Consider the following 27725-nt stretch of genomic DNA (forward strand, 5'->3'; position numbering starts at 1 on the left):
AAAAAAACTCTGTCACTTTAATTCTGAAGACCCTGAAGACTTTGTAATATGCACAATAAGCCATTGTGGGAAGAAGTCTTGAACTACAATAAAAAAAATGAGGACAGTACAGTACTATCTTTATAAATTTGCTAAGCCAGATGCAGTCCTTTTGTTCTTAAAAAATTGCTTTTTTAAAATTTAAAAAAAAATAAAATGCCCCATGGTTGTTCTTGTCCATCTTTAAATGTTCTCCAGACACACTTCCCTGTCCTGAAGATGCTATTCTAAGGGACATATTGAGTACCACTTGATATTTGTAATGGCTTTAGTACATGTCTTATGCTTGTTTCTCCCACAAAGCCCTGCACTAATTGGTAATCAATAACTACTTATTGGTTGATTAAAGTATGCTTGTGTTTATAATTGGCAGAAATGTTTGAAATTTACCATTAATTATTTCCTGGGTATGCTGTTAGTGTTAACTTTGCATTAAAATCTGCTCTTGCCATAGCCCTTAGCAATATTGATTTTTGAAATAGAAGAATCAAAGAGAACAAAATTATGGACAATATGTGACATTCTACTTTCCCTTATAATCTGAAACACCAATCTAAATCATTGAGAGTTTTTCCAAGTATGCCAAAAAAAAAAAAAAAAGAATGTAAGATAGCCAAATTAGTGTACTCACATTATTTTAAAAAGACATTAGGCAAATTTTTAATGTAAAATCTAGGTTCATATAGTGACAAATATTTATGTACCTTTTAATAATTTAATGGAAAAAGTATTTTTATTTTAGGGTAAAATAAACATAAACATAATTAGTTATATTTATATGTTTGAAGGTTTGATTTTTTTTTCACAACACAGAAAAGTTACAATGTCCCACTCATAAAAGAATTACAATTTTTAATTCTGCAGAATAGAAACATGAACATTTTAAGACTGAGCATTATGTAATAGCATTAAACATTTGGTATGAATCTATATAATTTGCCTACATTTCTCTTGATGTATAGAGAAGGAAATCAAATTTACCAGCATCTACATTATGTAATATTCATATTCATATTTTTATTTGTGTTGTTTTACACATCAAAAATGGAAGAAAACTGGCCACTAACAAAGGGCTACACAGCCACTATTATATTCCTTTCCTAGATTCTAGAATATTTTTTCCTCCTTAATCTTTTCTAGGAATTTCCCAGTTGTGACTTTTTCTACTTCTATTGAAAACTTGGATTTTTTTGGATAAATCCATAATTTTCAATTTTAATGGTTACATTAATAGAACTAGATGAGGGACGCCTGGGTGGTTCAGAAGTTGAGGTCTGCCTTTGGCTCAGGTCGTATCTGGGTCCCCATGGGAGCCTGCTTCTCCCTTTGCCTATGTCTCTGCCTCTCTGTGTCTCTCATGAGTGAATAAATAAAATCTTTTAAAAACTTTTAAAAATAGAACCCGATGAGCTTATTAATGTGCATGCTAACAACTGCCTTTATTCCAGTACCACAGAAAAAATGCCATCTGAGATCTTGTGTACCTTAAGTGACCTGAGGCAATTCAGAAACTCAATTCCCAGTTGATGTACTTTTCTTGAAATCGTTAGATTGCTTCTTTGTAACTTCTGAAAAAACAGGAAAAAGAAGCGATAGGTCTTGTTTTTTTCTTCTAATTCCAGTTACTTTTGTGGGACTAAATTTTGTATGTTAATGCCTAGGAATTTAACAGACTGACAAATGGTGTGCTTGGACCTTCAAAACAATGTTTTATCAATATCACTCTGCCACTGCCATTCTAATACTGCTGATTCATCTAGGCCTGCATCTAAGGCTCCTGAAACACTATTTAACAGACATTTATTATAAAGTAAATATATTTATAATATACAGCTGGGCTTTCTAAATGGAAAATTTAACAGCTTCTCAGTCTGATGAGTATTTAAGCAACTTATAATCTTAGTTTTATAAAATGTAAATTCAAAAAGATTTTGTATGCAGTAAAATTTTATTAATTACTACACATTTTGGATTTGAGATAATTGGATTCAGTTAAAATTTATCAAATGCCTATTATTTGCCAGGAAGTTTTCTAGGTATTGGGCACATAAATATGAATAAATTAAATTTCCAGCCCCTGACCTGCTGAGCAGAAAAAGAATTTTTTACTATTTATGAAGAAAGGTTATTCACAGAGAATAAATCATGTAAACCGGACTAGGAGGGGACTCTCTCCGTGCCTAAGAACTAGCTTACTTTTAAGCAGTATGAGAAGTAAATCTTTTTGCAAAAATCAATGCATTGGTACTTGAGTACAAACTAGCACTACTTAGTGGTATATTGGTATGTAATTACAATTTTAAGGGTAGTTTAAAAATGCATACTGGACTCTCAAATAGGCAATATTTAGGCATCATGTTCTGGTTGCTATGAGTACTAGGAAATAACACTAATTTTTTTAAAAAAATTTACAGTTCTGTCACATAAATGAGTCTCTTGAGTTAAGTCTTTTGAAATTTTAATAGATTTCTGAACCCTAGAGATTTCTTTCTAATAATTTTTCAAACATTCTCATTAGTAATCTAGTTTTAAATGTTGTGCTAAATGTCAGTTTGCACTTCATAGAGTTCTATGAGGATATAGTATTAAATATCTAATGAATTAAACCAAAATTCTCCAGGGAACATGGGCTGGACAATAATAATACCAGCCTAGCATCATGAGTTCAACCGGGCACAGGAAATACAGTGATAGAACCAGAATCAGAGACCAGCATTTCTTAGTGTGAGCTTAAGGGATGTTAATAGACACGCCGGATACAAGAGCATTCAACTGGGTTTGGAAAATTCTATTTTAACAAAAATATAAACTTTTAAAACTCATGATTGAATTTGTATAATGTTTAATATACTGCTGGGTGCCATCAACATGACTATCCATGAGTGGATATTGACTGTGTTTAAGTTTTTGACTTTAAGATATTTCTTTTTTCCATTCTAGAATCTATAGGAAGGAAAATCCCTAGGTTCCAATTTGGAAAATGGTACTCTAGCCCAAACTACAATCCAACAAATGATATAATCTGAAGATGTCTGTAGAAATATGGGAGCCTTTTACAAATAGTTGAATAACTACTATCTGGGAGTCATTAACATTAAATGAAGTCCTAGAAAATGGCAAGGCAAATGCTTAGTAATCTTCCTGGAAGAATTTTTAAGCTCCCTTTGGGAACCAGAGAGAAAACCAACAATTCCTTACATTCTTAAGATTTGTATCACAAGGATTAAATGTCAGATGTTCAAATATCAAATTTTGAGCCAGACAAAATCAGAGATACAAGTGCTTTTGATGAATAAATGTGAAGAAATGGTTTGGATTTAATGTTCAAGCACAATTTTTAAATTTGGGTTTTATGTTGTTTGTTTAGCTTATTATTGAAACTATCAAAAGTGAACAATGTATATAGTTCTGCCAAACTTTGCCTGACCCTCTCCATGTATCATGATGCCATTAGAGAGCAAACCCCAGGGATGCCTTTGTTATGGAGTATTTCATTTTCTCTAGCTGCACTGCTGTAGTTGAAAAATCCCAACATGAGCATCTTTCAAACAGAAAGGAAAACAATAAATTATTGGTGAAAACTTTTGTCAGAATCCCTCACACTGCCTACTAATTAACAGAAGCTTGTGCTCCTTTCATGTGTTTTAACCAGGAAGAGCATTTTGGATGGGGCAAAGCTGGGTACATGTTAGAAGGACCAATACTACTTAGTAGGGGAAAGCTATATTCATATTTCTCTGCTCTGGAGACTTAACGATTTGAAAGTGTAGCATTTTGCAGAAAAACCACAATGGATAATTAGTTTGAAAAAATAACAGCTTGCTATTTAATGCTGCGTCTCTAGATTGATAGAACACAGCCTAAAATAGGAAAGTGGAAAACCCATGGGAGACAGTGTACTTCAGTATAATAGCGTGCCATGCAAAGTTTCTTGGAGTGGTAAAATATTTTATTTCAAATTCTTTTCCACGTTAATGTCATGTTTATTTTGAAGTAGTTTAGAAAGCCAGTTTCTTTTGAGTTACTCTATTACAAATATTGTATATAGTAAGAGGTTGATTTTTCAGAGATAGAACACAGATTATTAGAACCTTTAGCAAGATGTGGTTCCGGCTCCTTAATTTTATACAGCTACACAATCTAAGGATCAGTGAGAGGCTGTCTTGTCCAGAGTGTCCAGATAATGAGTAGCAGAGCTGAGGTCTTCTTTTTTAAAGGCTAACGTTTTTCCCTGTTACCCTGCAACCCATCTAGAGAATAAATATGTAACTTACCTTACTAAATATGTAACTTACCTAAATATAGGGAGAAACAGAGAAATAGGAAAATTTGAATACTGCTTAACATGGCTTGGCAGATGGACAGTTTTTCTGTGGAGTTTCATGAGACTGTTAGATCTTGTGGAACTAAAATGCGAGAGTAATTTATGAGCTTTTGGGGTTCTGGAGGAATTGTCAAAACAAAATTTTGAGATAGTAAAATGTATATATGCTTTAAAAAACAACTCTTAATATTAGTATCATGATTAAACGTTTTTGAACTAAAAAAAAATAGAAACTATGAGTGCTTGTGGTAGAGAACTGTGGAGAAGAGCTTTGGATTGAATGTTTAAGCATACTGTTTTAAAAGCTTTTTTGTAATGGAAAATGTGAAAGCAGAGAGCATTTAAAAGTGAACTTCCATGTGCCCAGCTTTAAACTGTTATCAACATTTTGCCAATCTTATTGCATTTACTATCTCTCAGTTTTTTGGAGTTTTCTTCAAAGTATATACCAGACATTATGTCATTTTACTTATTATAAATACCTCTAAGTATTTCTAATAGATAGTGACTCTTATTTTTAACACAATTCCAATACTATTATCAGTGTAATAAATATAACAGTAATTCCTTAATACTACCTAATATATATTTCATGTCCAAATTCCTCAGAATATGTTATAGGTAGTTTTGTTTAAATGAGGATCCAAAATTGTCCATTTACCATATTTGTATTTTCAGCCTTTTTAAACCTATAATACTTATATTATTTTAAAAAATATTTTATTTATTTATTTATTTATTTAGTTAGTTAGTTAGTTAGTTATTTATGAGAGACACACATAAAGAGGCAGAGATATAGGCAGAAGGAGAAGCAGGCTCCCCATGGGGAACCTGATGTGGGACTCAATCCCAGGACCCTGGGATCATGACCTGAGCTAAAGGCAGACGCTCAACCATTGAGCCACCCAGATGCTCCTCTTTATTAACTATTTTTATACTAACTCTTTTTTCTGTGTTATTTATTTGTTGAAGGAACTACAGAAATTTAAAATTTTTGTTCAATAAGTACATATAAATGAAGAAAACCAGATTCCCCTGCCATTTGTGGCTGCTGTTTATTGAGCACTTACTACCCTTGAGGGCTGGGCAAAGACTTTATATATATTTTGCTTTTCAACCCTATTAAAAGTAAAGCCATTTTACAGTTCATTAAACTAATCATTACAGTGATTAAGAAATTTGACATAAATCACAGAAATGATAAGTAGCGGAGGTAGAATGGTCACCCTTGTTCATTTAGCTCTAGAGCCCTACTCTACACACTGCCTTCCAAACAAGTTTTTGGGATGTGTTGCAAACTAGTTACAAAACCTCTATTATGTTTTTTTTTTTCCTCACAAATGAAACTTAAATACAGGTAAATGCACATAATATCAGAAGGGTTCATGACTCCAGGGATTCATGAGTGCAATCCTTGGACTGGACTCATGTTAAGAATCTCATTTCCATTTAATACTAAGATGTTGTTAATAAATAATCCTAAAGCCTTGGGGTGTCTGGCTGGCTCAGTTGATAAAGCACATGACTGTTGATCTGGAGTCATGAGTTCAATCCCCATGCTGGGCCTAGAGATTATGTGTACTTAAAAAAAAAAAAAAAGTAGGGCAGCCCTGTTGGCTCAGCGGTTTAGCGCCACCTTGAGCCCAGGGCCTGATCCTGGAGACCTGGGATCGAGTCCCACATCGGGTTCCCTGCATGGAGCCTGCTTCTCCCTCTGCCTGTGTCTCTGCCTCTCTCTCTCTCTCTCTCTCTCTCTCTCTGTGTGTGTGTGAGTCTCTCATGAATAAATAAATAAAATGAGTCTCTCATGAATAAATAAATAAATAAAATCTTTAAAAATAAGAATAAAAAAGTATAAAAATAAATTAAATAAATAAATAAATAATCCTAAAGTCTAGACTATCATACGTGTACACACACACACACACACACACATATACATGTACATATATTATTTCTTTTCAATTTTTTGCCTCATGCTTAGAGCACTATAATAGTGATCAGGAAACTCCCAAGTACCAGTGTGGACTTAGACAAATCACTTAATTATTTTTCCATAATAGTGATCAGGAAACTCCCAAGTACTAGTGTGGCCTTAGACAAATCACTTAATTTCAGTAAATGTTGAGTTTTCTCATCTGTAAAATAACAGAATTGAATACTAAGGTCCCTTCGTGTCCAACATTCTAGATTTTGAATTAATTGGAATAAAATAATTTTTAGATCTTCAGTACTTGAGTCTTTAAGCTTTCGTTAACAGGGATCATTTTGAAAATTTAGAAAGTTTTCCGATTCCTAAATTTTTAAAAAAGTGTTTATTTTAAATACTCTCCTTGAATAAAGCAATAATTGGGCTGTTTATATGCTTGGAGGCACCATATGTTTTGCCTTATAGCTGAGGAATGTGCAGCTCTTACAAATACATGTCCTGTCCTGCGCCATCCTGGTACAACAAATGATTGATAGAGATTGAGTTATTATAACAGAACCTTGTTATGGGATCAGTGTCTCCTACTTTGAAAATAAATGACTCAGCCAGACGGCAACATTTATTTTCTCTAAATGACTAGGGATGTAGCAATAGGAGACCATTATCCTGTGACAATATTCTGTTTCATTGACATTATCTCACAAATGTAATTGGTCCATTACTAAATAGAGGTTTTGTTACTGATCAATTTCACGTGATTTCTAAAACCATTAGGATAATAAATATGCCATCATAGTAATTTCATTGACAGAATGTTCTTTTTTTCTTCATTTACATTTGTTAGAGGAAAAATATAGATTTAGGTTGAACTTAAACACTACAATTTATACTGGTTTTGACTACTTTTCCATTAAGAGAAATAGAATATTGTGCAGAGTAATCATATTTGCATTGAGCTGCTGAACTAACGACCTTAACATTTTCATGATTTTTTTTTTCTCTACCACACTAAACCACATCAAATCATAATTGTTCCTAAGCAATTAGTTTACTACCTCAATTTAATGATTTTATTTTGAAATAAGTTCCAGATCATTTCTAGGACTTTCCTGTAAATCCACTAAAGTAACACATCAGTTAAATCAACCCTAACCATTACCAGCAAGGATAATAACAGCATTAGTAACAACAGAAACCTTGAGATGTCTTGTAGCATAAATGTTTCTAAATGCATGGCTTTTCCCCAAATGTTCTCCTCTGAAATCTCATCTGTAATCTTGTTAAATTAGAACTCTTCCAGTATCTTTCTGACTTTTACAGTTAAGGTTACGGTATTGATTTTATTTTATAGTCCATGGCTCTCAGATGCTTAACACTAATAAGCCTCTATAGCCAAGAGGTTTTCCCCAGAGGCATAGTGAATAGCAGCTATTTACCTATGCCAATACTTAATAAGGGACTAAAATATACTCCAAATCCTGCATAATTGTGTGGTGTTTTTCCTCCTTTCAAATGAGGTTTTCTGACATTACTCAAGACACTTTGTCATTGTCCGTTAAAATGAAATTGCCTAATGGACAAAAGCATTTTGAAGTATTTTTAAAAAGCAGTTTTCATTTTTCATTATTTATTCTTTTAGCACTGTTCTTCATTATTCAAAGGGTTTTTTTTTTCTTTCTTTTTTTTTTAATGTCTCAGGAAGGTGTTTGTGAGCTTCAAAGGGGTTTAAGCTTTAACTTTGTATTGGGTGTAGGTGTAGCCTGGAGACTTTTTTTTAATAGAGATGTGATAAATGGAGACTTGTAGTAGCATGCAGCTTACCGTATTTGGATTGAAATATATAATAGAGAGAGGCTTAAACTATCACAAATGTTTTAAATTGCTGGAGAATACAGTAATATGCACAAGTGTAGTTAAGATTAAATAACTCAGTGATTAAAGTAAGAATTTTCATTTATTTAACATGAAGGCTACCATATTTTCTCCTTTAAAAAAAGAACTGATTTCATTTAAAAAGATTGAAAAATTTAATTGAAGATGCTATCTTATCTCTTCTTAACGTAGCTTGCCGTTTTCCAGAGTTATTTTAGAGTGTGATAAATGTAAATATATATATATATGGAGATACTTTCTTAACATGGCAGCTAATTATTTTTTTTAATCATCTGGCATCATCATGAAACTACTGTAGTGGGATTAAGTCCATATGTCTTGTCATAACATTCAGAGCTTTTTGTTAACTTGGAGTGTGTGGGAAAGGCTTATTCACATTTGCCACACAATCATAAAATTTTACATCTAGAAGAGTCTTTAGAAACAGATATTCAGATATTCTCTTTTCTTCACTTGTATTCTCAAAAATACATTGTTTTGCCTTTAGCCAACTAAACTGTAAATGTTAAATGTAAGCATTTCATTGTATATTTTTGCAACATCCAATATCTTAGATGACCAATAAGGTATTTCCTTACTTTAAGAAGGAAATAACTAGAGGTGCCTGGGTGGTTCAGTCAGTTAAGCATCTCCCTTTGACCCAGGTCGTGATCTTGGGATCAAGCCCCAAGTCAGGCTCCCTACTCAGTGAGGTTTTGCTTCTCCCTCTCCTTCTGTTCCATCCCCACTCGTGCTCCTTCTCTTTCTCAAATATATAAATAAAAATCTTTTTAAAAAAGAAGGGAAATAACTAGTAACATAACAAGATCCAATATTATCTACCCATTTGTAATGCTCTGTGGAGTCACAGGCAGTATTTTTCCCAAAAAATATATTTTTTACCTTTATTTTTTTTATTGTAATAAAAATCACTTGTGGGTGTTTTAGAAAAAACAACTGTCAAGTATAAAAAGAAAATAAAACTCACCTATAATCCTATCACATAGATTTTTATAATATAACTATATTTTACCATGTCACTCAATTTCTACTTTATGATGACTGCATAATATGCCACCCCTAGTAGTATAGGCATACTACAATTTTTTTTTAAAGATTTTATTTATTTATTCATGAGAGACACAGAGAGAGAGGCAGAGACACAGGCAGATGGAGAAGCAGGCTCCATGCAGGGAGCCCCATGTGGGACTTGATCCCGGGTCTCCAGGATCACACCTTAGGCCTAAGGTAGGTGCTAAACCACTGAGCCACACAGGGATCCTCCAAATTTTAAATGTCTACTTTGCTTATTGACGTGTAAGTAGTTTGCAAGTTTTTATATTATAAAGACACAGTGATCATCACCGTATAGAGATCTTTGTGCTTAAATCTGATTATTGTGTTCTTGTATAGTTCTAGTTACTGTTTCCAAACCTAGCATAATCCCTGGCACCATGTCACCAAGTAGATAGTTGATGAAATTTTGTTAAAGGAATAAATATACGCTTACTGTAGAATTACTGAGTTAAATATTGTACATTTCTAAGGCTTTTGAAAGATATTGGTATAGAATCTAGGAAGGTCTTATGAATTTACGTTCTCACTAGTGGTGCCTGAGTGGTTTAATTCCACTGTCATATCCATAGCATTTAAACATAGCACATGGCTCTAGAAGCAATATTTATTTATTTATTTATTTATTTATTTATTTATTTATTTATCTATCTATCTATCTATCTATCTATCTATCTATCCATCTATTTTTAAGTAATGCAGCCCAGTGCAGGACTTGAACTCATGACCCTGAGATCATGACTTGAGCTGAGCTCAAGAATAAGTCACTTAACCGACTGAGACACTCAGACACCCCCCCCCCCCCGTAAGCAATTTTTAAACATGTCCTATGAATATTTTTAAAGAACAATGTCTCCATGGCTTTTTTACTTTACCCATGCACCTCTTTTTCATCATTTATATTTAATTGAAACCATTGTGCATCGCATCACGTTCTCCTGTGAGCCACGTTAGCTCCATTTTTTCTTGGGGGGGGGGTGGGCAGGATGGGGGTACCTACCTCAGAGGTTGTGTCTTTCATGGCAAAGGTATAGCCAGCCCACAGGCTCTGCTGCGGGACACACTCCCTCAGGGCACTTCCCAGCCATCACTTCTTTATCTATGGGTAGAACTTGGTAAGGCACAGATCCCCTTGATTCCCCACAGGAAAACAATTGAAATAAATACATCAGAGCTTAGGGCTGGAATGTCCTAGGCTTGATAATTGCAGTATTTTACATAACGTTTATATGGTTATAAATAACCTTTAAACTTCCTTCTCCTACTCCTGATTTACCCCCAGGCCAGAACAGAGGAAGAGAATCCTTGGTTTCTGTGAGCACTCAGTTGGCAGAGTTGTGTTCCTTGTCTTCTCCTTGTCCTCTGGGCACCGAGCCCAAGCTGTTTCCTTCTTTCAGGACTGACTCTGGATTTATGGCCTGACATAAAAGTATCAGATTTCTAGCTCCTGAACTCGTCCCACACCCTAGATGTGGTGGCCTCTCATTTATTAGAAACCAGCTTTATTATTTTATGCAGATTGTTGTTTCTCGTGTTGTCTTCCAGCTGCCACCGCGGCACATTAATGGACAGCAGAGATTCCCGTTGAGCTGAAGTTCATTTTCCACTCTCCGTGTTTTGTGTTGCTTGACAGAGGTTCAGCAGAGTGAGGGATGTGTTGACCACCCTTGCCTTATCCCACCGTGAATGTCCTCTCCCGCTCTGAGATTTCCTATGTCCCAGGTTTTTGTAAATTTCTAAAACTAGGGAAAAACAAAATACATGAAAGTAAAAAAAAAATAAGGAAGCCTAGAAAGCTATGAGAGGTATTGCCTTGGCAAGAGTTGTCAGTATAACATAATCTTGTCAAATCTGAGTCACGGAACTATCAAAACCAAGTTATACCACTTATGCACTTTCCTTGTTTTGGTCTCTGTCACACTCATCCCAAAGGGTCAGGGGTAACAGAGGCCTCCCTATTGCAGTTTTCATTACACCTTGAGTTTTCTTCTGAAAAAAACAAAACAAAAAACGGGCGGCTCAGATGGTGTTAAGCATATGCCTTCAGCTCAGGTTATGATCCCATGGTTCTGGGATGGAACCCCACATTGGGCTCCCTGCTCAGTGGAGAGTGAGCTTCTCCCTCTGCCCCTCCTCCCTGCTCATGCTCGCTCTCTCTCAAATAAATACAATCTTAAAAAAAAAAAAATCCTGTAACATCTGTTCAGCAGCTTGATAATATAAAAAATAAAGAAGACATTTTTAACAATGATGGTAGCTCCTTAAGCAATTCATAATAAAACATACCTTAACTTAAATACTGGAAACCAAGAGAAGCCAGCAAATGATGACTTGAACCTAGAGGGTTCATTTGGACTTGTTTCCAAGCATGGTGCATAAATAAGAAAGACAACTTAGGAATATGGAAAAGGATTGCACTGTTAAAATATTTTGAGACTGTTTCTTTGTTAACTAGATAGAACTATGTTTTTCCAAATTATAGGAATGACACAGTTAATATATTTTAATGTTATGCTGAGATTAATAGCATCTAGAACACTTTTATGCTCTTACATAATTCTTACATAATTGATTTGAAATAGTTGTAAACTGTAAGGGTCATTATAGGGAAGAAGAATAGATTTTTTTTTTTTTTAAGAAAATGATGTGTTTTTTATGTAGGTGATAGAAATTCAATTTGGGTAACCTTAATCTAGCCAAGCATATTGGAAAAGTTAACATATTGCTCTACTATATGTAAAAAAGGAGCAGGTGTCCCAGACAGACAGGTGTTAAGGTGGCTGTTTGAGCTTGCCCTAGATCACTAGTTGACTTCAGTGAAGTTCTACTAACAGGTGGCTAACTGATTGGAGTGCCATGTGACATTTATCCCGGGAGCAACTTGGATGACAGGCTGCTACAGACTGAGGAAGGGGTCTTTGCTTTGATGAAGAAATTGCCAAAACTCATGTCTCATTAGTGTTTCCTAAGGTTCTTTGGAAGTGAACAACAGTTTAATTAAGGGCTGACGTAAACACGTTTCTGCACACTTTCCCTGCAGCATTTTATCACATTAGAATTGATCAAAATTGTTGCCTTGGGCTGACTTGAACAGATATACATCTGGAGCGCCATTTGTGCAAGCTGCTGATGAGTCGAGTGCATACGCTGTGTTTCACAGCAACACTCTTCCTTTGTAGATGAAATTACCTTGTTGGGAGATGAGTTGATCTAACTCTTTATTTGCTTAAGCCTTTATCTCTTTGAAGTGATGCTGTGAAATGAATGACACATCAGGGCTTAGGATGTATGTATGTCCCAGTGCCAAAAAAAATTATACTTGGGCTAGTAAAAATCATGGGATGACTTGATTTGCAAAATACTATTTAAAGCTATGTTTAAATCTAAATGAACCAACTTATATGGGTGGAACTTTTTCCTACCTAGTAATCTTTTATGATGTATTTGACTTCACAATTGGTTGCTAAAGCCATAGCTAATTGTCCAATTATAAATCCAAACATGGGTATAGACACAGAAGAATATCACCATCAATGTGAATCTTCCTTTTTTTAAAATTAGCTTTGTTGATTTCTGTCATTAAGTAGAATCTTCTGTATAATCTGATATCACAATTGCAATTAGTGAATTTTTGTATTTGTATTTGTAATATCTGTCCTTTCTGCTGAACTATAAGGATTGCCAAGTCAGGGAGCAGGTGGTCTTATTTAACATCTTGAACTTGAGGCCTTGTCCTGGCTTCTCACACTTATTAGAAACTGAGTGACTAATTTTGTTTTATCTTTTTGCCTTACATACAGTTACTTCTCATTTGATGAGATCTGCTCATGCAACCATGCATTTTACGATATATGGACTGGTTATTTTACTTACTTATGTACTAGTTACCAGTCCACCATACAGCTTCTTTCGTATGCACGCGATTCTAGGATAAACTGCCTAGATGCAGCATCTGCTCTACCTCTTCTACTGTCTTTCAGTGCTAGATTTTTAAAAAAATTCTCTCCCTGAGCATGTTCTTCCAGCCTCCGTATGTCTTTTGACCCTCAAGTCAAGCATACACACACACACACACACACACACACACACACACACACACAAAGGATAGAACAAGTACAAAATAATCATAATAATCATAATCATAATAATAAATCCTTCAGATAATATCAGACACAAACAGAAGATCATTAAGGAAATCTATACCTCCACAGTCCCAGGAGTTGTTGCTTGGAGAGAAAATAAATCAAGGTAGTTCAATGGATAAAATAATGTTATATAGCTGGAATAAGAGGGGAGAAAAACATCATTCTCTAGCCCAAGGGAATGTCATCAGAGGAGAAAGACAGAGTTAAAAGTACATTCCTCCTGGTTTCCCCCTCCAGGAGGCCATAAGTAAATGAGTTTAGCTAAAATTTAAGCAAAATGGAATGGTAAGGAAAAACTTACAGAAAAATGTGATACCATCATAGATCTTAAATTGAGGAAGATATTGTCAGAAGGAGATGATTTCAACTACTGGTTTTGCAATGAACTATGAGGAGGAAGGCTTGGAAGGAGACTGGACAGGCGGTTTTTCATTTAACCAGGTACTAGTGAAAAGGGCTTAGTAGAAGCTACAAGAAACAGAAAAAAAATATACTTTTGGAAAGCATTTCCCTCCTGAGATCAGTTCATTTATAAATTTTTACTTTCCAAATCAAATTAGGTGTCTTTGTTTGACAGCAAGCCCTCATTGGCCTTTGCTTCTTTCTCATGGACCACCAGCAATTCCTGCCTCCTTCCCACCACAAGAAACACCACATAATCCTTTTCTTATCATCTTGCTTCTCTCGCCAATTTCTTTATTTCATGTATTATTCAACGTATGCATTATTATGTATGTATTATTATTCAACTTTTTATATATTTATATATTATTCAGCTTTATTATTATTCAACTTATTTTCAACTCAATCTTTTTATGTATTATTCTTCTGGCTTGAGGGACAATACACTGTGAAAAGCATGACATTTGTTTTTCTCCAGAGAAAGGTCACTTAAAACCATCTCTCCTATATATTCATTCCTCAAACATTTTTTTTTATTTTTGTAGCCTAGACATGCATTAAAAATAGAAGCAGTATCATTTTTCAGTTTGGCATGAGGTCTACTAGACTGCAGACATTCAAAATAAAATTAAAATCAAAACAATACAAGTTTGATTCATGATTAAAATATAATAGCTAGAAACTCTACCCTTACTTCTCCCAGATAATTGAGATTTTATTTTTATTCTTTCTCTATTGCAGTGAGTTTTTTTTCCTGTGGCCGTGGTGGGTAGCGGGTCATTTTGTGTCCCCCAAACACTTAGCATATGCCTTGCACAAGCAGGGTACCAGTGTATCTTTATTGATTAATGGGTTCAAAGATAATTTCATCTAGTGGGAAGACAGTGCTGATTAAGCTCACTTTCCATATTATCATTCTTTATCTTTTTAAAAGAAGTAGTGTCAGTATAAACAGTGGACCTTCTCATTCTTACTTTTACTTTTATAAGTTCACTTGATTGTTTGAGGAGAAGACAATTTGTGGTCCCTTTTACAACTTGAAGAGTGAATTTTAATTTGTCTGCCCCGTTGGCCTCTGTAATTCCTTTGTGTGTTCTGAACATGAAGGTACCATTATTATTCAGTACATGCCTAAAGAGAACCTGAACAATAAATCGACTTGTAATAATTACCCAGGAAAGCCAAGTGTATTATTTTGAGTAAGAAAATGCAAAGGCTTCATTTCCCAAAAATTACGTAATCACCCATCTTCTTGAACTTCTGACAAACACCCTTGATTTATGTGCTCTTTACAGAAAATGACTCAGGTGAATTCAGGTACATTTAATGAAAATTTGGAAACAGTACAGTACTTGCAATAGCCTTGATTGAGCATCCCCAGATATGACAGAACTATAATAATATTCATTCTGTTGCCCAAGCTCTGGCATATTTCATTATTTTTCAGTAATGTATAGTAAAGGCTCTATTGCTTATATCTGGAGTCTTCTCTTTTTTTCAAAGATTATTTATTTGAGAGAAAGAGAGAGTGAGAGTGAGAGTGTGCAAGTGAGGGGAGAGGGTGAGAATCTCTAAGCAGACTCCCTGATGAGTGTGGAGCCCAGTGAGGGACTTGATCTTATGACCCTGAGATCATGACCTGAGCCCAAACCATGAGTAGGTTGCTTAACCAGCTGAGCCACTCAGGTGGCCCTAGATGTGGAGTCTTTAGAAACTTATTACACTGGTTAATTTTATTTGAGATCTATATTTAACCACAGGTAAAGCATGAGAGTGTCAATAGATTTCTTTTTCAAATAGTTAATTTCAAATTAAAACTTTGGAATAGAAACTTACTACATTATCTGCAAAGTGAGGGAGAAATAAAGGTTCTTTCCTCTCCTGAAGACCTATATATGTCTGTGATTAGCTTCTAGCAGGCCAAAACTTCTATTTGTAGTATTACCTTTTAAAATCATGTAGCTTTTAAGTGAAATTAAGTATTATTTTTGGCATTTTTAAGGGACCTTAGCCAAAAGGGACTTTGTTTTGTATGTTTTTAAATAGTCTCAACATTTTTCCTCTTTCTTTTTTGTAGCAGCATTAATTGCCATGGTTTCATTAGCAATTTCTTTTCTTCTTTTTTTTTCTTTTTGTGAAAGATATAAGGAAATGGCTCACCAACGCATCGAAGTTCTGATAGGTTAGTGAGAAAGCCAGTTAATCACAAATTATAGCTACAAATACACCTGTCATTTTTTGTACACTGTGATATCTACTGTTTTAACAGTTACAATTCCATTCTTTAAGTGCTAATGTACTGAAAACACATATTTAATTTCATTGGATGCTTTTACCAGTGCTTATGTGATTTTTCAAATGGCAAATCATAATGATCACCAGTTTCTTATATTAATAGCACCATAAATTTCTTTAAATAGCACTGTGAGGTTTTTTTCTCTTGTTAAAAAAGTTAAAAAATAAACCTTATGTATGTATATGCATGTATATATATTTAATATGCTAAAGTTTTAGGTTTTTTAAAATAAAAAGTTTTTTCTCTTAGAGCTACAAATTGCAACATTTTATAAGTGAAATTATGTGCTGTCTGCAGTTTGCTTCAAAGTAAGACAGGAGGGAGTGTAGGGATCCCTGGGTGGCGCAGCGGTTTGGCGCCTGACTTTGGCCCGGGGCGCGATCCTGGAGACCCGGGATCGAATCCCACGTCCGGCTCCCGGGGCATGGAGCCTGCTTCTCCCTCTGCCTGTGTCTCTGCCTTTCTCTCTCTCTGTGTGTGTGACTATCATAAATAAATATAAATTAAAAAAAAAAACAAAGTGAGACAGGAGGGAGTGTAGATGGCATAAAGGTGAAATAAGATTGGCTATGAATTAATAATTGTGGTAGTGCTATCTACCATAGCAATTTTCACACTGTTTTATAATTACCTTTTAACTTGTATGTATGCCCTCCCTCCCTGGTTTTTAAGTTTTGTAGAGGCTGAAACTTAATCTAATCTAGTTAACCATTGTGTCTCCAGCAACTGGTGCAGTGTCTGGCATAAATTAAGCCTTCAGTAAATATTTATGGAGGGAGTATATTAATAAATCTGTCATCTTAAGGGGTCCCTGTGATTGCTGTCTCCATTTGCCTAATCCATCCTCCATGTAGTTTTGGGAAGGATAGCTTTAAACTGTTAATGTGTGATCATATTTTGCTCATCAGTAGCACTTCCCCATCAAGGCAAGCATTCAGATATCTATACACAAAGTCCATAGTTCCTTATTGTGTGGGTCCTGCCAGCTATGCCATACATTACTTGTACTACTTGCTGATGTTATTGCCTCCCTTCCTCTGAACATTTCCTCTGTCTGGGAGTGTCATCCTCATCCACATTTTAAACACGGTGCCACTGAGGCATCTTCCTTAACCTGGGAAGGCTAAAGTGGTCACCGTCCTTGTGCAGTGAGGCTGGAGATGTAGCAGCAAACACAGCACCTTAGCTCTCAACACACTTCCTCCCTCTCAGCGGTTGACAGCCATTTTCTTCTTATCATTCTCCTCTTCACTGACAGTGAGTATCCCTACAGCAGTTACTTTGTATTTTTCATAACATCTTCACTTTACCTGGCAGATAGAGGAGGCCAATAAATATTTGCAGAATGAGCAAATTAAGGAATGTACTTTTTGTTAAACAAGTACTGAGTTTTCCACAGAAGATGTTAAATCAATGATAGACTTACCAGCATACCCAAAGGTTGTTTTTCACATTTGCACCAGGTTTTCTTCTGTTTTTTTTTTTCCACAGTGTAGTCAGCAGGTCAAAAGACAAACCCCGGAATCGTATAAATCTAAGAATGAAATGCTGAGGTAAAAAAGACCTTAATGTGAACCAAGGCGCCAAGGGAAACATGATACTTAGCTTTTCAAAAGTTCAAGGTTTATTTAGTAGGAGAAATAATTCCGATGATAATTTTAATAAAGCCTTGGGTTAACTTCAGTGGAGATTGTTTCTGACAGATATTTCAAATCTCCAACATTACTAGGCATTTGACCCTCCATACATATTTTGTAGAGAGCCGAAGTACAGAAATAATGAAATGTTAGAAAATGAGATCTCTTCTTATATTAACATGAACTTTATAGCTAAAGGAGGTCATAACGTTTGGGTTTTTCCATTTTCCTTTTCAGATATGTCTTCTCCGACTACTATGAAGAAGCCTGAAAAGCCACTGTTCAGCTCTACATCGCCACAAGATTCTTCCCCAAGATTGAGCACTTTCCCCCAGCACCATCATCCCGGAATACCTGGAGTTGCACACAGTGGTGAGGAGTTTCAAGCATAGAGGAGAAGCTTATCTCTTGTTTTCAGAGCTCACTCTCAGGGATGGAGCAAGAGTTATAATTACAGCTGGGTGGCCATATTTTCTCAACCAAAAGAGGGAAGGTCATGATCCAATCAAATATTTTTTTCTTAGCAATATGAGAAAAGATTTCCAAAGCATTCAAATGAATAACATTCATGAATGTATTTTTAATTGCCATTATTGGAAATATTACAATCACGAGAAATTAGAAGAAGTGGGGTACATGGTTATCTTTAACTATAGCTTCAGGATTGGTCCGCATTCTATGTTATTTGACTAAAGAAAGATGGAATTTCAAATATGTTGCTAAGTTTGGAGTATTTCCAGAGGCATTAAGATATACAGGCACTATTTCCACAGATGTTATTTTCTATGCAAAAATCAATATTTAATTACTTATTTAGGAGTGAAATTAATCAGAAAAATAAAAGGGGTTCTTTGGCATTTTTTATGTGCACAAATAAGTTTTTTCTGTGAGCTAGTACACTTGATACTATGTCTTATGTAGGAAAAAGAATACAGTATTTCACATTTATACTTTAAAGAACAACTAAACTAAATCCTCTTTCAAAAATTAAAAGTGAGAGATGCCTGGGTGGCTCAGCAGTTGAGCATCTGCCTTCAGCTCAGGACATGATCCTGGGATCCCGGGATCAAGTCCTGCATCAGGCTCCTTGCAGTGAGCCTGCTTCTCCCTCTACCTGTGTCTCTGCCTCTCTCTCTGTCTCTCATAAATAAATTGATAAAATCTTTTTAAAAAATTAAAAGTGAGATATAATTAATAAGCAATACTTTATACTTTCTACCTGTTATTCTTGAGCACTAGAAAGGAGTATACTGAATTTTTGGTGGATAAAGTTGTTTTTTGTTTTTTTATGATTTTATTTATTTATTCATGAGAGACAGAGAGAGAGGTAGAGACATAGGCAGAGGGAGAAGCAGGCTCCCTGTGGGGAGCACGATCCGGGACTCAATCCCAGGACCACTGGACCATGACCTGAGCTGAAGGCAGACGCTCAACCACTGAGCCACCCAGGCGCCCCAGAATTTTTGTATATAAATATGTTTGTACCGATACTCTTACTGCTTTAAATTAATAGATAGGCAATTTCTTATTCTTCAAACAAATTGAATCTGGTTTTTAAACCTTTATTCAAAGGATATAACTTCAGTTATAAAAAAAAATTCTTAGCTTTGGTCTCTAAGTGTATCTTATACTAAAAAAAAAAAATGCATGGCCCTTATTGCTACTACCAAGAAAATTATTTAATTAAGAAAATAATATATAAATCAAATGTGTTATAAAATTCTTACATTTATATTGTTTGTACTGCTAAGATATGTCAAAAAATCTGTAATTATTTCACAGATCTGTAATGTTGACTATTTTAGCAAAATTAACTTAGCAATCAAATCATTAATTTATTATGACAAAATATTCATATCTCTGACATTTGGAAAAAATTAAATAGTACACTTTTATAGAATAAACCATGAGAAACCTAGATAAGCCTTCCGCCTTGGTCCTTCACCAGATATTTACTCAGTATGTAATGTATTAGGGCCCTTGGTAGGCATGGCACCTTGGTCATGAGAGACAGTTTCTGTCTGTAAAGAGCTAATGTGACAGCATGGAGACAAGAGTACCACATCATCTAGGCATGAAATCTGAACAGGAGCAGACACTTGGAAAAGGATTAGATGCCTGGAAGAGATGTGTTCTTAAAATTTAAAGAGTGAATTTGCCGCAAGAAAGAAGAAAAAGCCAAGAGGAAGGTTGTTCCAGACAAAGTGAACAGCCTGTATTTGTGTCAGAGAGGTCACTGTGGCAAGGAACTGCCATGTATCTAGGGATCCACAAATATCTCAATGTGGCCTGGAAAGAGAGTGGCCAGATATAAAGCCCAAGAAGTGAGCCAGGGAGGGTTTCCTACAGCACTTGAGGACTGTACAAACCTGTGAAGTTGTTGGGCTTTCATTCTGGAAGTGGTAGAGAGCCATGGAAAGATTTTTAGCAACAAAATTATATCCTTGAGATGCTATTTTACAAAATTCATTCATATAAGACTATAAAGGCTGTTTTGGAAGGAGTGAGACTGGGGGAAAGACAATGAAGAAATAATGTAGCTTTGCAATAGTGTAGGCAGGAAATACACATACATACATGTATGCATGTATGAATTCTTTCATGAACAAGGGTAACGTTTTCTGCCTTGTATTTTGCTTCTCCTTTTTCTGATGACTAGAATGAATTTTATTGATACAAGGTAGCCATTTTTACTTTCAGTTGAAATATTACATTCTTCTTAGCTTATATCAGGCCAGCTACAGCTTCTGTGAGCACAGTACAAGGGAGCCTAGAGCCTGAGGCCTGATTTGATATGTGCCAGTTCCATTGAACAAAGATGTCTCTGAAACTACTGGTGCCACCTTGATCTCAAAGCCCAGGGGGCCCAAGATGGAACTGCATATGTATCTTTCAAGGGCTTGTGCACAGATGCGGGTGAAGACCATGGTCAAGGGCTTGTGCACAGATGCAGGTGAAGACCATGGTTAAATTGAGCTGAGATTAAGTGCACTTCAACACCAAGTAAAAAAGATTTAACTTGGGTGTTTGCATTTCCTTAAATTATACTTCCAGATGTATGTTCTTCTTCAACAGAGTAGTATGTCAAAAAGGAGTTTCGTTTAAAGAAATATTTAATTGTTCTCTGAAATGTGTCCCTTTGTTGGAGGATTTGCGTACTTCGGTGTGGAAAGATTACATGAGGCACTTCTTTAAATTGTACTTTCTGGTGCCTTACCCCTGGAGGGTCTCAGCCAGTAGGTCTGTGGTTAGGCCTTGGAATCTGCATTGTAACAATCCAGAGGATTCCGCGTGGCCCGGACATTCAGGAAGCAACTTGTGACCATAAAATTGAATTTATGATTCTTTGCTGATATACATTCTTAATTTCTCATATTTTCTGAAGAAAGCTTTCTTTGGAGAAGATAAATAATATCTCTTTAAAAGCATATATATATATATGTTATATATATATATTTGTACATAATTACAAAGTTGGAGATAAGTTAGTCCAGATGATTTTCATTAATATGTCATGGAAAGAATTTATTTTGCATATTGTTTGCTAAGTTGTCTCATAAAACACTAAACATTTATCATATGTAATTTCCTATGATTTGGATCAAAATATTAAATGGAAATAGACATTTAATCTTCACTTCTACATATACTCTTTGGTACTCTTAAATTGTACTTAGTGTGGTTATTTTCCTCAACATTATAGAGATAATGATCGTGCAATTATATTCTTTCTCCATTTTTCAAACTTAAGAATTGTATTTCAAAAACTAAACAATAAATTATGGTCATACTGATGTTGAAAAATTACAATACAATTAAACATTGTCTACATCGCATATGTTTTATATATAATTTCCCTTTGTGATTTATTGGTAAGTTAATATGCCTATATGAAAGTTTAAATTCACATTTCTGTGGGTTTTATTCTTGATCTTATCTTAACAACATCTTTTAAGCTACGTGTAATAAAAGTTAGAGTAGAAGAAAAATAGTTACAGAGTAGAGCTCTTTTGGTTTTGAAAGGAACATTTTCATTAGGAAAAATAGTTCCCAGGCGCTGTGTTCAAATGTTCATGAGCATTTATACAAAGATCAGGTAATTATTCAGCACATTATTGTTTACTAGTTATTGGCTTCCCTTTTAACCAACCACCCGCTAGGATGTATAGGGAAAATATTTATTTAAAATTGGACTATGTTTCTATTTTGAATTTCGGCAGAGCATCTGTGGGTGCCCCTGCCCTTTGATTAATGTGCAAGTTGGTCTGGACTTAAGACACAAAGACTTTCTGATCAAAGATTGTATTCTGATGGGAAATAACTCTGCTTAAAGAAATGTTTTGTGAAATATTGGCTTAACCTATAAAAGAGAAACTTCCTTTGTCTCAGCATTCATGGATCTAGAAAACCAGATCATTAGTACCCCAGAGTGGGGTTAGGTCTGTGTGTTCTCACTGCCAGCGTGGACAATAGAGTGCTGCGGGAAAATGGGGGCAGGTCACAGGGAAGCAGTGAGGAGCTGTCAGGGTGACAGCCTCATGTGGCTCTAGGGGGCGGGACGGAGCAGTGGGCTCCACACCTGATGTCATTCTCCCCTTTTCTGTCCTGTGCAGTCATCTCGACTCGAACTCCACCTCCACCCTCACCGCTGCCATTTCCAACACAAGCTATTCTTCCTCCAGCCCCGTCGAGCTACTTTTCTCATCCAACAATCAGATATCCTCCCCACCTGAATCCTCAGGATACTCTGAAGAACTATGTACCTTCTTATGACCCATCCAGTCCGCAAACCAGCCAGGTAAAAACGAGAGAGAAAATAAGATTAGAGCCTAAGGGAGATGGAACAGGTCTGACTCTAGAACACGAAGTTCATTCAGACAGTATGTCTGGCAAAACCTCAAGCTTTTGAAATCCATCTTCAGGAAGTTTCTTGGTGACTCAATAAGTTTTTATTTAAAGGTAGCTGAATGACAGGTAGGAAATGTATTGCCCCAAAGGGGCGCATTTGTGAGGGTGTCTGTTTTGATGCTTTTGAATTTTTATTGATTGAAAAGAAAGTCTATGCAGAAAGTACATTGACAAAAAAGTTCTGAGCTGGAGTTCACACCTCTGAAATACCTGGTTTAACATAGGAGCAAGGTATGCGCTAAAATAAACACACACAAAAGAACTTACAGTTGTATTTTTAGACCAACTAGTAGGTATTAAAATAAGCTTTGGTAATGTAAACATTTTCAGTGTTTGATGACTACTTGACTATTCTTTGCACAGACATGACTACATTTAATAATGAGTGACATTACCAGAAGTGTCTTTCTTTTTTTCTTTCTCTCTCTCTCTCTCTTTTTAAACATTGTGTAGTGGTTTTAGGGACTTTTATTGTGTAAATATAGTGACTCATGTACCTTTCTCACTCCTTAAACATGTGGCTTCTTCTATGGAGAGGTCACTTCCTAGGGATTCATATAAGAGGAAAATCGTTGTCATATAGATAGTCTTTGTGCCAAAGCTGGCACAAATTATAATATCCAGAATCTGTAATGTAGTTCTGATCTTAAGGTCTGGTATTTGGCATTGCTGCTTCAGCTTCAAGATTCCTGTCCACTCCTTATCATACCATTAAATGCTCTGAGAGATTGTCATAAACATTGTCATTAATGCTGTTCAGTTACTAAAATGCCAGTGAATAGTATGTACATATTAGTTTAGAATTAACAAGGAAAAGATCTGAAAAAATCATATTTGGTGATAATTGTTAAAATGAAGCAAAATAGTCTTTTGAATGTTTCATTTTGAATAACAACATAGCCAGCACCATTTGGGTTACTTAAAAAGTTACCTGTACTTTTAGTTCTATTGACTAATAATACTAAACTAAATACACCATTCTTGAGTTGTGAATTGTAGTTTAACCATTTATATTTTAGAAGAAAATGTCCAAATGGTATAACCTTTTAATGACTATAATAAGAACTACTAAGTAAAACAGTGGGATCTTAATGTATCAGTTTAGAAATAAAATTTGCTGTCAGATCGTGGATTCAGGAGTCTCAGTTCCATAGAGCATTTTGCTAGACTCAGCTGGGAACAGTGCACACAAGGTCTGATTTTAATTTGTGTAGAATTTCCATGAATAACAAAGTCTAATTAAGACATCCATTAAAAGTCCTTAACGTTAATTCAGTGTGGAAAATCTTAGAGTTCCATTGGATTTTTTTTTTTAACTGATGTCTTAATTAGGCACTGTTAGGGGAAAAATTATGCAAATTAAAATCAGGCCCTTAGTGTTACGCATTTCTTTAATTATTCAGTGCTTGTTTTAGGTATATTTCCATTTCTTTATAAGTTAAGAGGGCATATTAGGTGATAATCTGCCTATATTGTTCTGTTTTTCTCCCTATTTTTAAGGTAAAGATCCAGCTTCTAAGAAAAGCATCTTACTTTCATCTCAATTAAAAAAAAAAAAAATCCCCTCTCAGGATTTTGTATAATAGGAACGATGTACTATATAGGGTAATCTTTTCCTAATGCCATTCAACTTCATCTTCAGATAAAATGTCTTTCTTTTCATATCTATGGTATGAAAGTTCATCTAACAGCCTTAAAAGAGAAGCTTTTATAGTAGAGCTTCATCCGTTTGAATCAGTAGAAGATCCAAAAGGAATAACTCTCCCCATTCTTCTGACCCTGAATTCCAGATAAGTTGCCTGTATTGGCTTGGGACCTCTTTGTCAGTTTTAGTCTTTTTAAATGAGAGAAATGTCTGTTGGCTCATGTTGATTCCATTCCAATGTCTATTGGAGACTTCCAGAGCTTGCAGAATGGATGAGGTAATAGATTCTGTGGCAGCATTTTCTTGACATTATTGCCATTCTTCTTCTATCCCATGTTCTCAGGTAGGTCCTATTGAACCATTTTGGTGAACACAGTATACCGAATGTACCATCAATGATATAATGAGATCTTTCTTGAGGAAGATATGTAAAACAGTCTTTTGCAATGTTCAGATAACCAGAAGCTGATGGTCTGCTTTAGAAAAAACTACTTTTTCCCCTTGAAAGAAAATGCGTCCTTCTAGTAAACCGCAGAATTGTTTTTATGGGCACATCATATATGCTTTGATTTTTAACTCCAACTCAAAACCAATTAATTTGCATTTCAGAAGAGGACTCTTGATACTTACCTTTTAGCTTTAAAAATGGGGGGAAGAAATAAGCACTTGTTCACCTGTAGTCCACTATTTCTTCCCAGATATCCTCCAGCCCTGAATCGATTTTGATTGTTAAGTCTAGCAACTGAGATGCCTCATCCTCCCCACAGCAATTCAGAGATTAATTGCATTGCTGGTGCACCAATTAGAGTGAGACAGTCATGCTATTCAGTGGATTATTTTAAATAAAATTAGTTTAAAGATATAACTCTCTCATAGGTTTCCGTAGGGGGAAACTCTGGTCAATTTTCCTGACATAAAGTTAAATACTTCAAATTACTCATGATGAATAGTCAGGATATTCAAGAAGTCCATTTTCTTTATAGAATAAATAATATGGCCTCTGAGGAACCCAACCAAAGTTTAGTTCATGTCTGTAAGTTACAGTATTTAAGTGTTATTAGCTGTTCATATTTTTGTCTAAAGAAATATCTCCTGGTAATTTATGTGCAGGTATTTAGATAAATATGCTGTTTCATTACATTCTTTGCCTTTAACAGTGCTGATTATAAAGGCTAAATATTTGTGGGGAATACTCTTGTGGCAAATTGTTATGTACACCAAACAGTGGAGAATTTCAACATGAGTGTAATCAAGAATAGCACTCTCTGTCTAGAAAAATACATTCCAGTTTTTTTTTTTTTTCAAACTGTGTACCCTTAGGATTTTGTCTCCTACCACAGATACTATTTTCATACCCGGGTCTAAAACTCAGATATTAATATCTTTTCTATCATTGCCCAGGGGATTTTCTCAGTTGATTCCCACAAATGTCAACAATAATGTTTTGTGTAACTCTCCATGCCCAGCAGTGGAGGAGTAACTTAAGGAACAAAGTATATTTGATTGCCCTCTGCTTTACTTCAGCACATTTTAATTGACTTTGGAAATCTTTTATTTGTAGCTGTAAGGTCAGACCTAGCCCATCATTGTATATCATTGTGTGGGTCCGAAATTTTAAATGCTTTAAATATCATTCTATCTGCTCCTATTAGTAAAGCATCAAAAGTTAAGTGGAAATCCTAGAATCTAAACTGCTTGATGTGTGTGTCCAGGTGTCCCTGTGTGTCACAGAGAGCTAGAGTTTCTGAGCGCAGAGGATGAGCCTTGACCGTAAATGATGGAAACTATTGAGTTTAATGGGTTTGATCTCCTGGATATCCTTGTCATCTTTGTGTGTCAGTGATAGCATCATTAGGTGAAATTTGTGTTCTGAAAGCCAGAACTGACTCATTGCAGAAAACAAAGAGCAGAGGAGAAGGAGGCATGGTTCACATTCTCACTAGCTCAGGAAGGATTTACATTGTTGTCTTGGGCTCACCATGTAAGTCTCCACTTGAGTCTTCTGTGCTTCCGAACCAAAGGACCAGTTCTGCCCAGCTCTCAGGGCTGTTGTAAAGATGAATTCACCTATATAAAGTGTTTTGAGGGTGAAGACTTTCTATTAAATGCTACTGCTTCTTTTTACTACTAACCATTGATTGGTCTCCATGACTCAGACTTGTGTGGGCCTGTGGCAGTCCCAGCAAGTACACAGGGTTCACACAGCCAGGTGGGCTGAACGGAGCTATTGGGCTAGACGACTGCCTTTTGGATTGTTTCACCCGGCATTCTGTTTTTGTTTTGTAGCCTAACAGCAGTGGTCAAGTGGTAGGGAAAGTGCCTGGCCATTTCACACCTGTCTTGGCACCCTCTCCCCATCCCAGTGCAGTGCGACCTGTGACCCTGACCATGACAGATACTAAACCCATCACTACATCCACTGAAGGTGAGGCAGCTTCACCTACAGCAACCAGTAAGTATTTCTGTAGGAAATGAGAAATGGCCATCAAAGGCACCATTGGATATCTGATCCAAGGTGGAACACAAGGCAACTTTTCAGACCAGATGGAGATTTCTCATTTATGTGGAACTAGCAGGCATGTATGTGGCCTGGCTGTGACAAGCTCTCTCTTATCAAATTTCAGTCTCAACATCATATTTGAAAAGGGAGAAGCTTATTTGTTTGAATAAACAGCTCTAATAAGAATAAGTCATGCCTGCTTGTTCAAGGTATACATCGAAAATACACCGAATAACATGACGCAGTATACGAGGTTTCTGTGTCACACAGACAGACCATCGATCATTGTTACTTATTGGAGCATTCCTGTAGGAGTCCATTCCCTTCACAAGGCAGACAAAATCAGTGCCTCTGTAAGATAATTGCACACTTACAGTGCTTTAGGGTATGTCATTGCAAAAAAACAGTTACAGGATGTTAGATGTGGATGAGAATATGCCAAAGCTGAGTATTAGGCACATGTAAGCTTCCTGCACTTTCATTGTCTGCGACTTCTTTTTCTTTTCTTTTTTTTGCTTATCATGGTACATCAGGTACTACGCTTTTTAACATGGTCATAACATTTTAAAATGTCAGATTTAGCCAGTGAACTTACATAGTGAACTTACATACAATAAATCAATGATTGCTTTGCTTCATCACACAGAATACTCATAAATACACAAAAAATTATTACATGGTTTTTCAATTGGCTTCATCCAAACTACTGGCTTCCTAGAACTGGAGCTGGTAAAGTGGAGTGGATAAAATTCTAGTCAGGAGGAATTAGCATGCTCCTCACCAATTATGCATTATATATCTGAAATTCAAAGATTCCATTTTCTTTCCTAGAGCAAAAAAAATTGACATGCTCTGGAAATTTCTAAGTGAAATTACAGAGACACCACTGACTTGCTCTTTCTCAGGCTTTGGAGAGATGCTTTCCTTTTTTTTTTTTTTTTTTTTGTGGCTTC

At 35.6% G+C, this 27725-nt stretch overlaps 1 protein-coding gene across 5 annotated transcripts in view; it reads left to right on the plus strand.

The window, feature by feature from the left end:
• The window catches only part of NFIB (nuclear factor I B), a 234621-nt gene that overhangs the window by 174303 nt on the left and 32593 nt on the right, over window positions 1-27725 (plus strand). For 2 of the 5 annotated variants that reach the window (XM_055302607.1, XM_055302609.1), the window contains exons 7-9: window positions 17957-18091; window positions 22333-22517; window positions 26559-26724. In XM_055302607.1, the coding sequence (XP_055158582.1) occupies window positions 17957-18091; window positions 22333-22517; window positions 26559-26724 (486 nt within the window). The remainder of the gene's footprint in view (window positions 1-17956; window positions 18092-22332; window positions 22518-26558; window positions 26725-27725) is intronic. The other 3 variants (XM_055302610.1, XM_055302611.1, XM_055302608.1) reach the window with 2 other exon arrangements.

Source organism: Nyctereutes procyonoides, unplaced genomic scaffold (assembly GCF_905146905.1).
Source record: "Nyctereutes procyonoides isolate TBG_1078 unplaced genomic scaffold, NYPRO_anot_genome, whole genome shotgun sequence".
Classification (NCBI taxonomy): domain Eukaryota; kingdom Metazoa; phylum Chordata; class Mammalia; order Carnivora; family Canidae; genus Nyctereutes; species Nyctereutes procyonoides.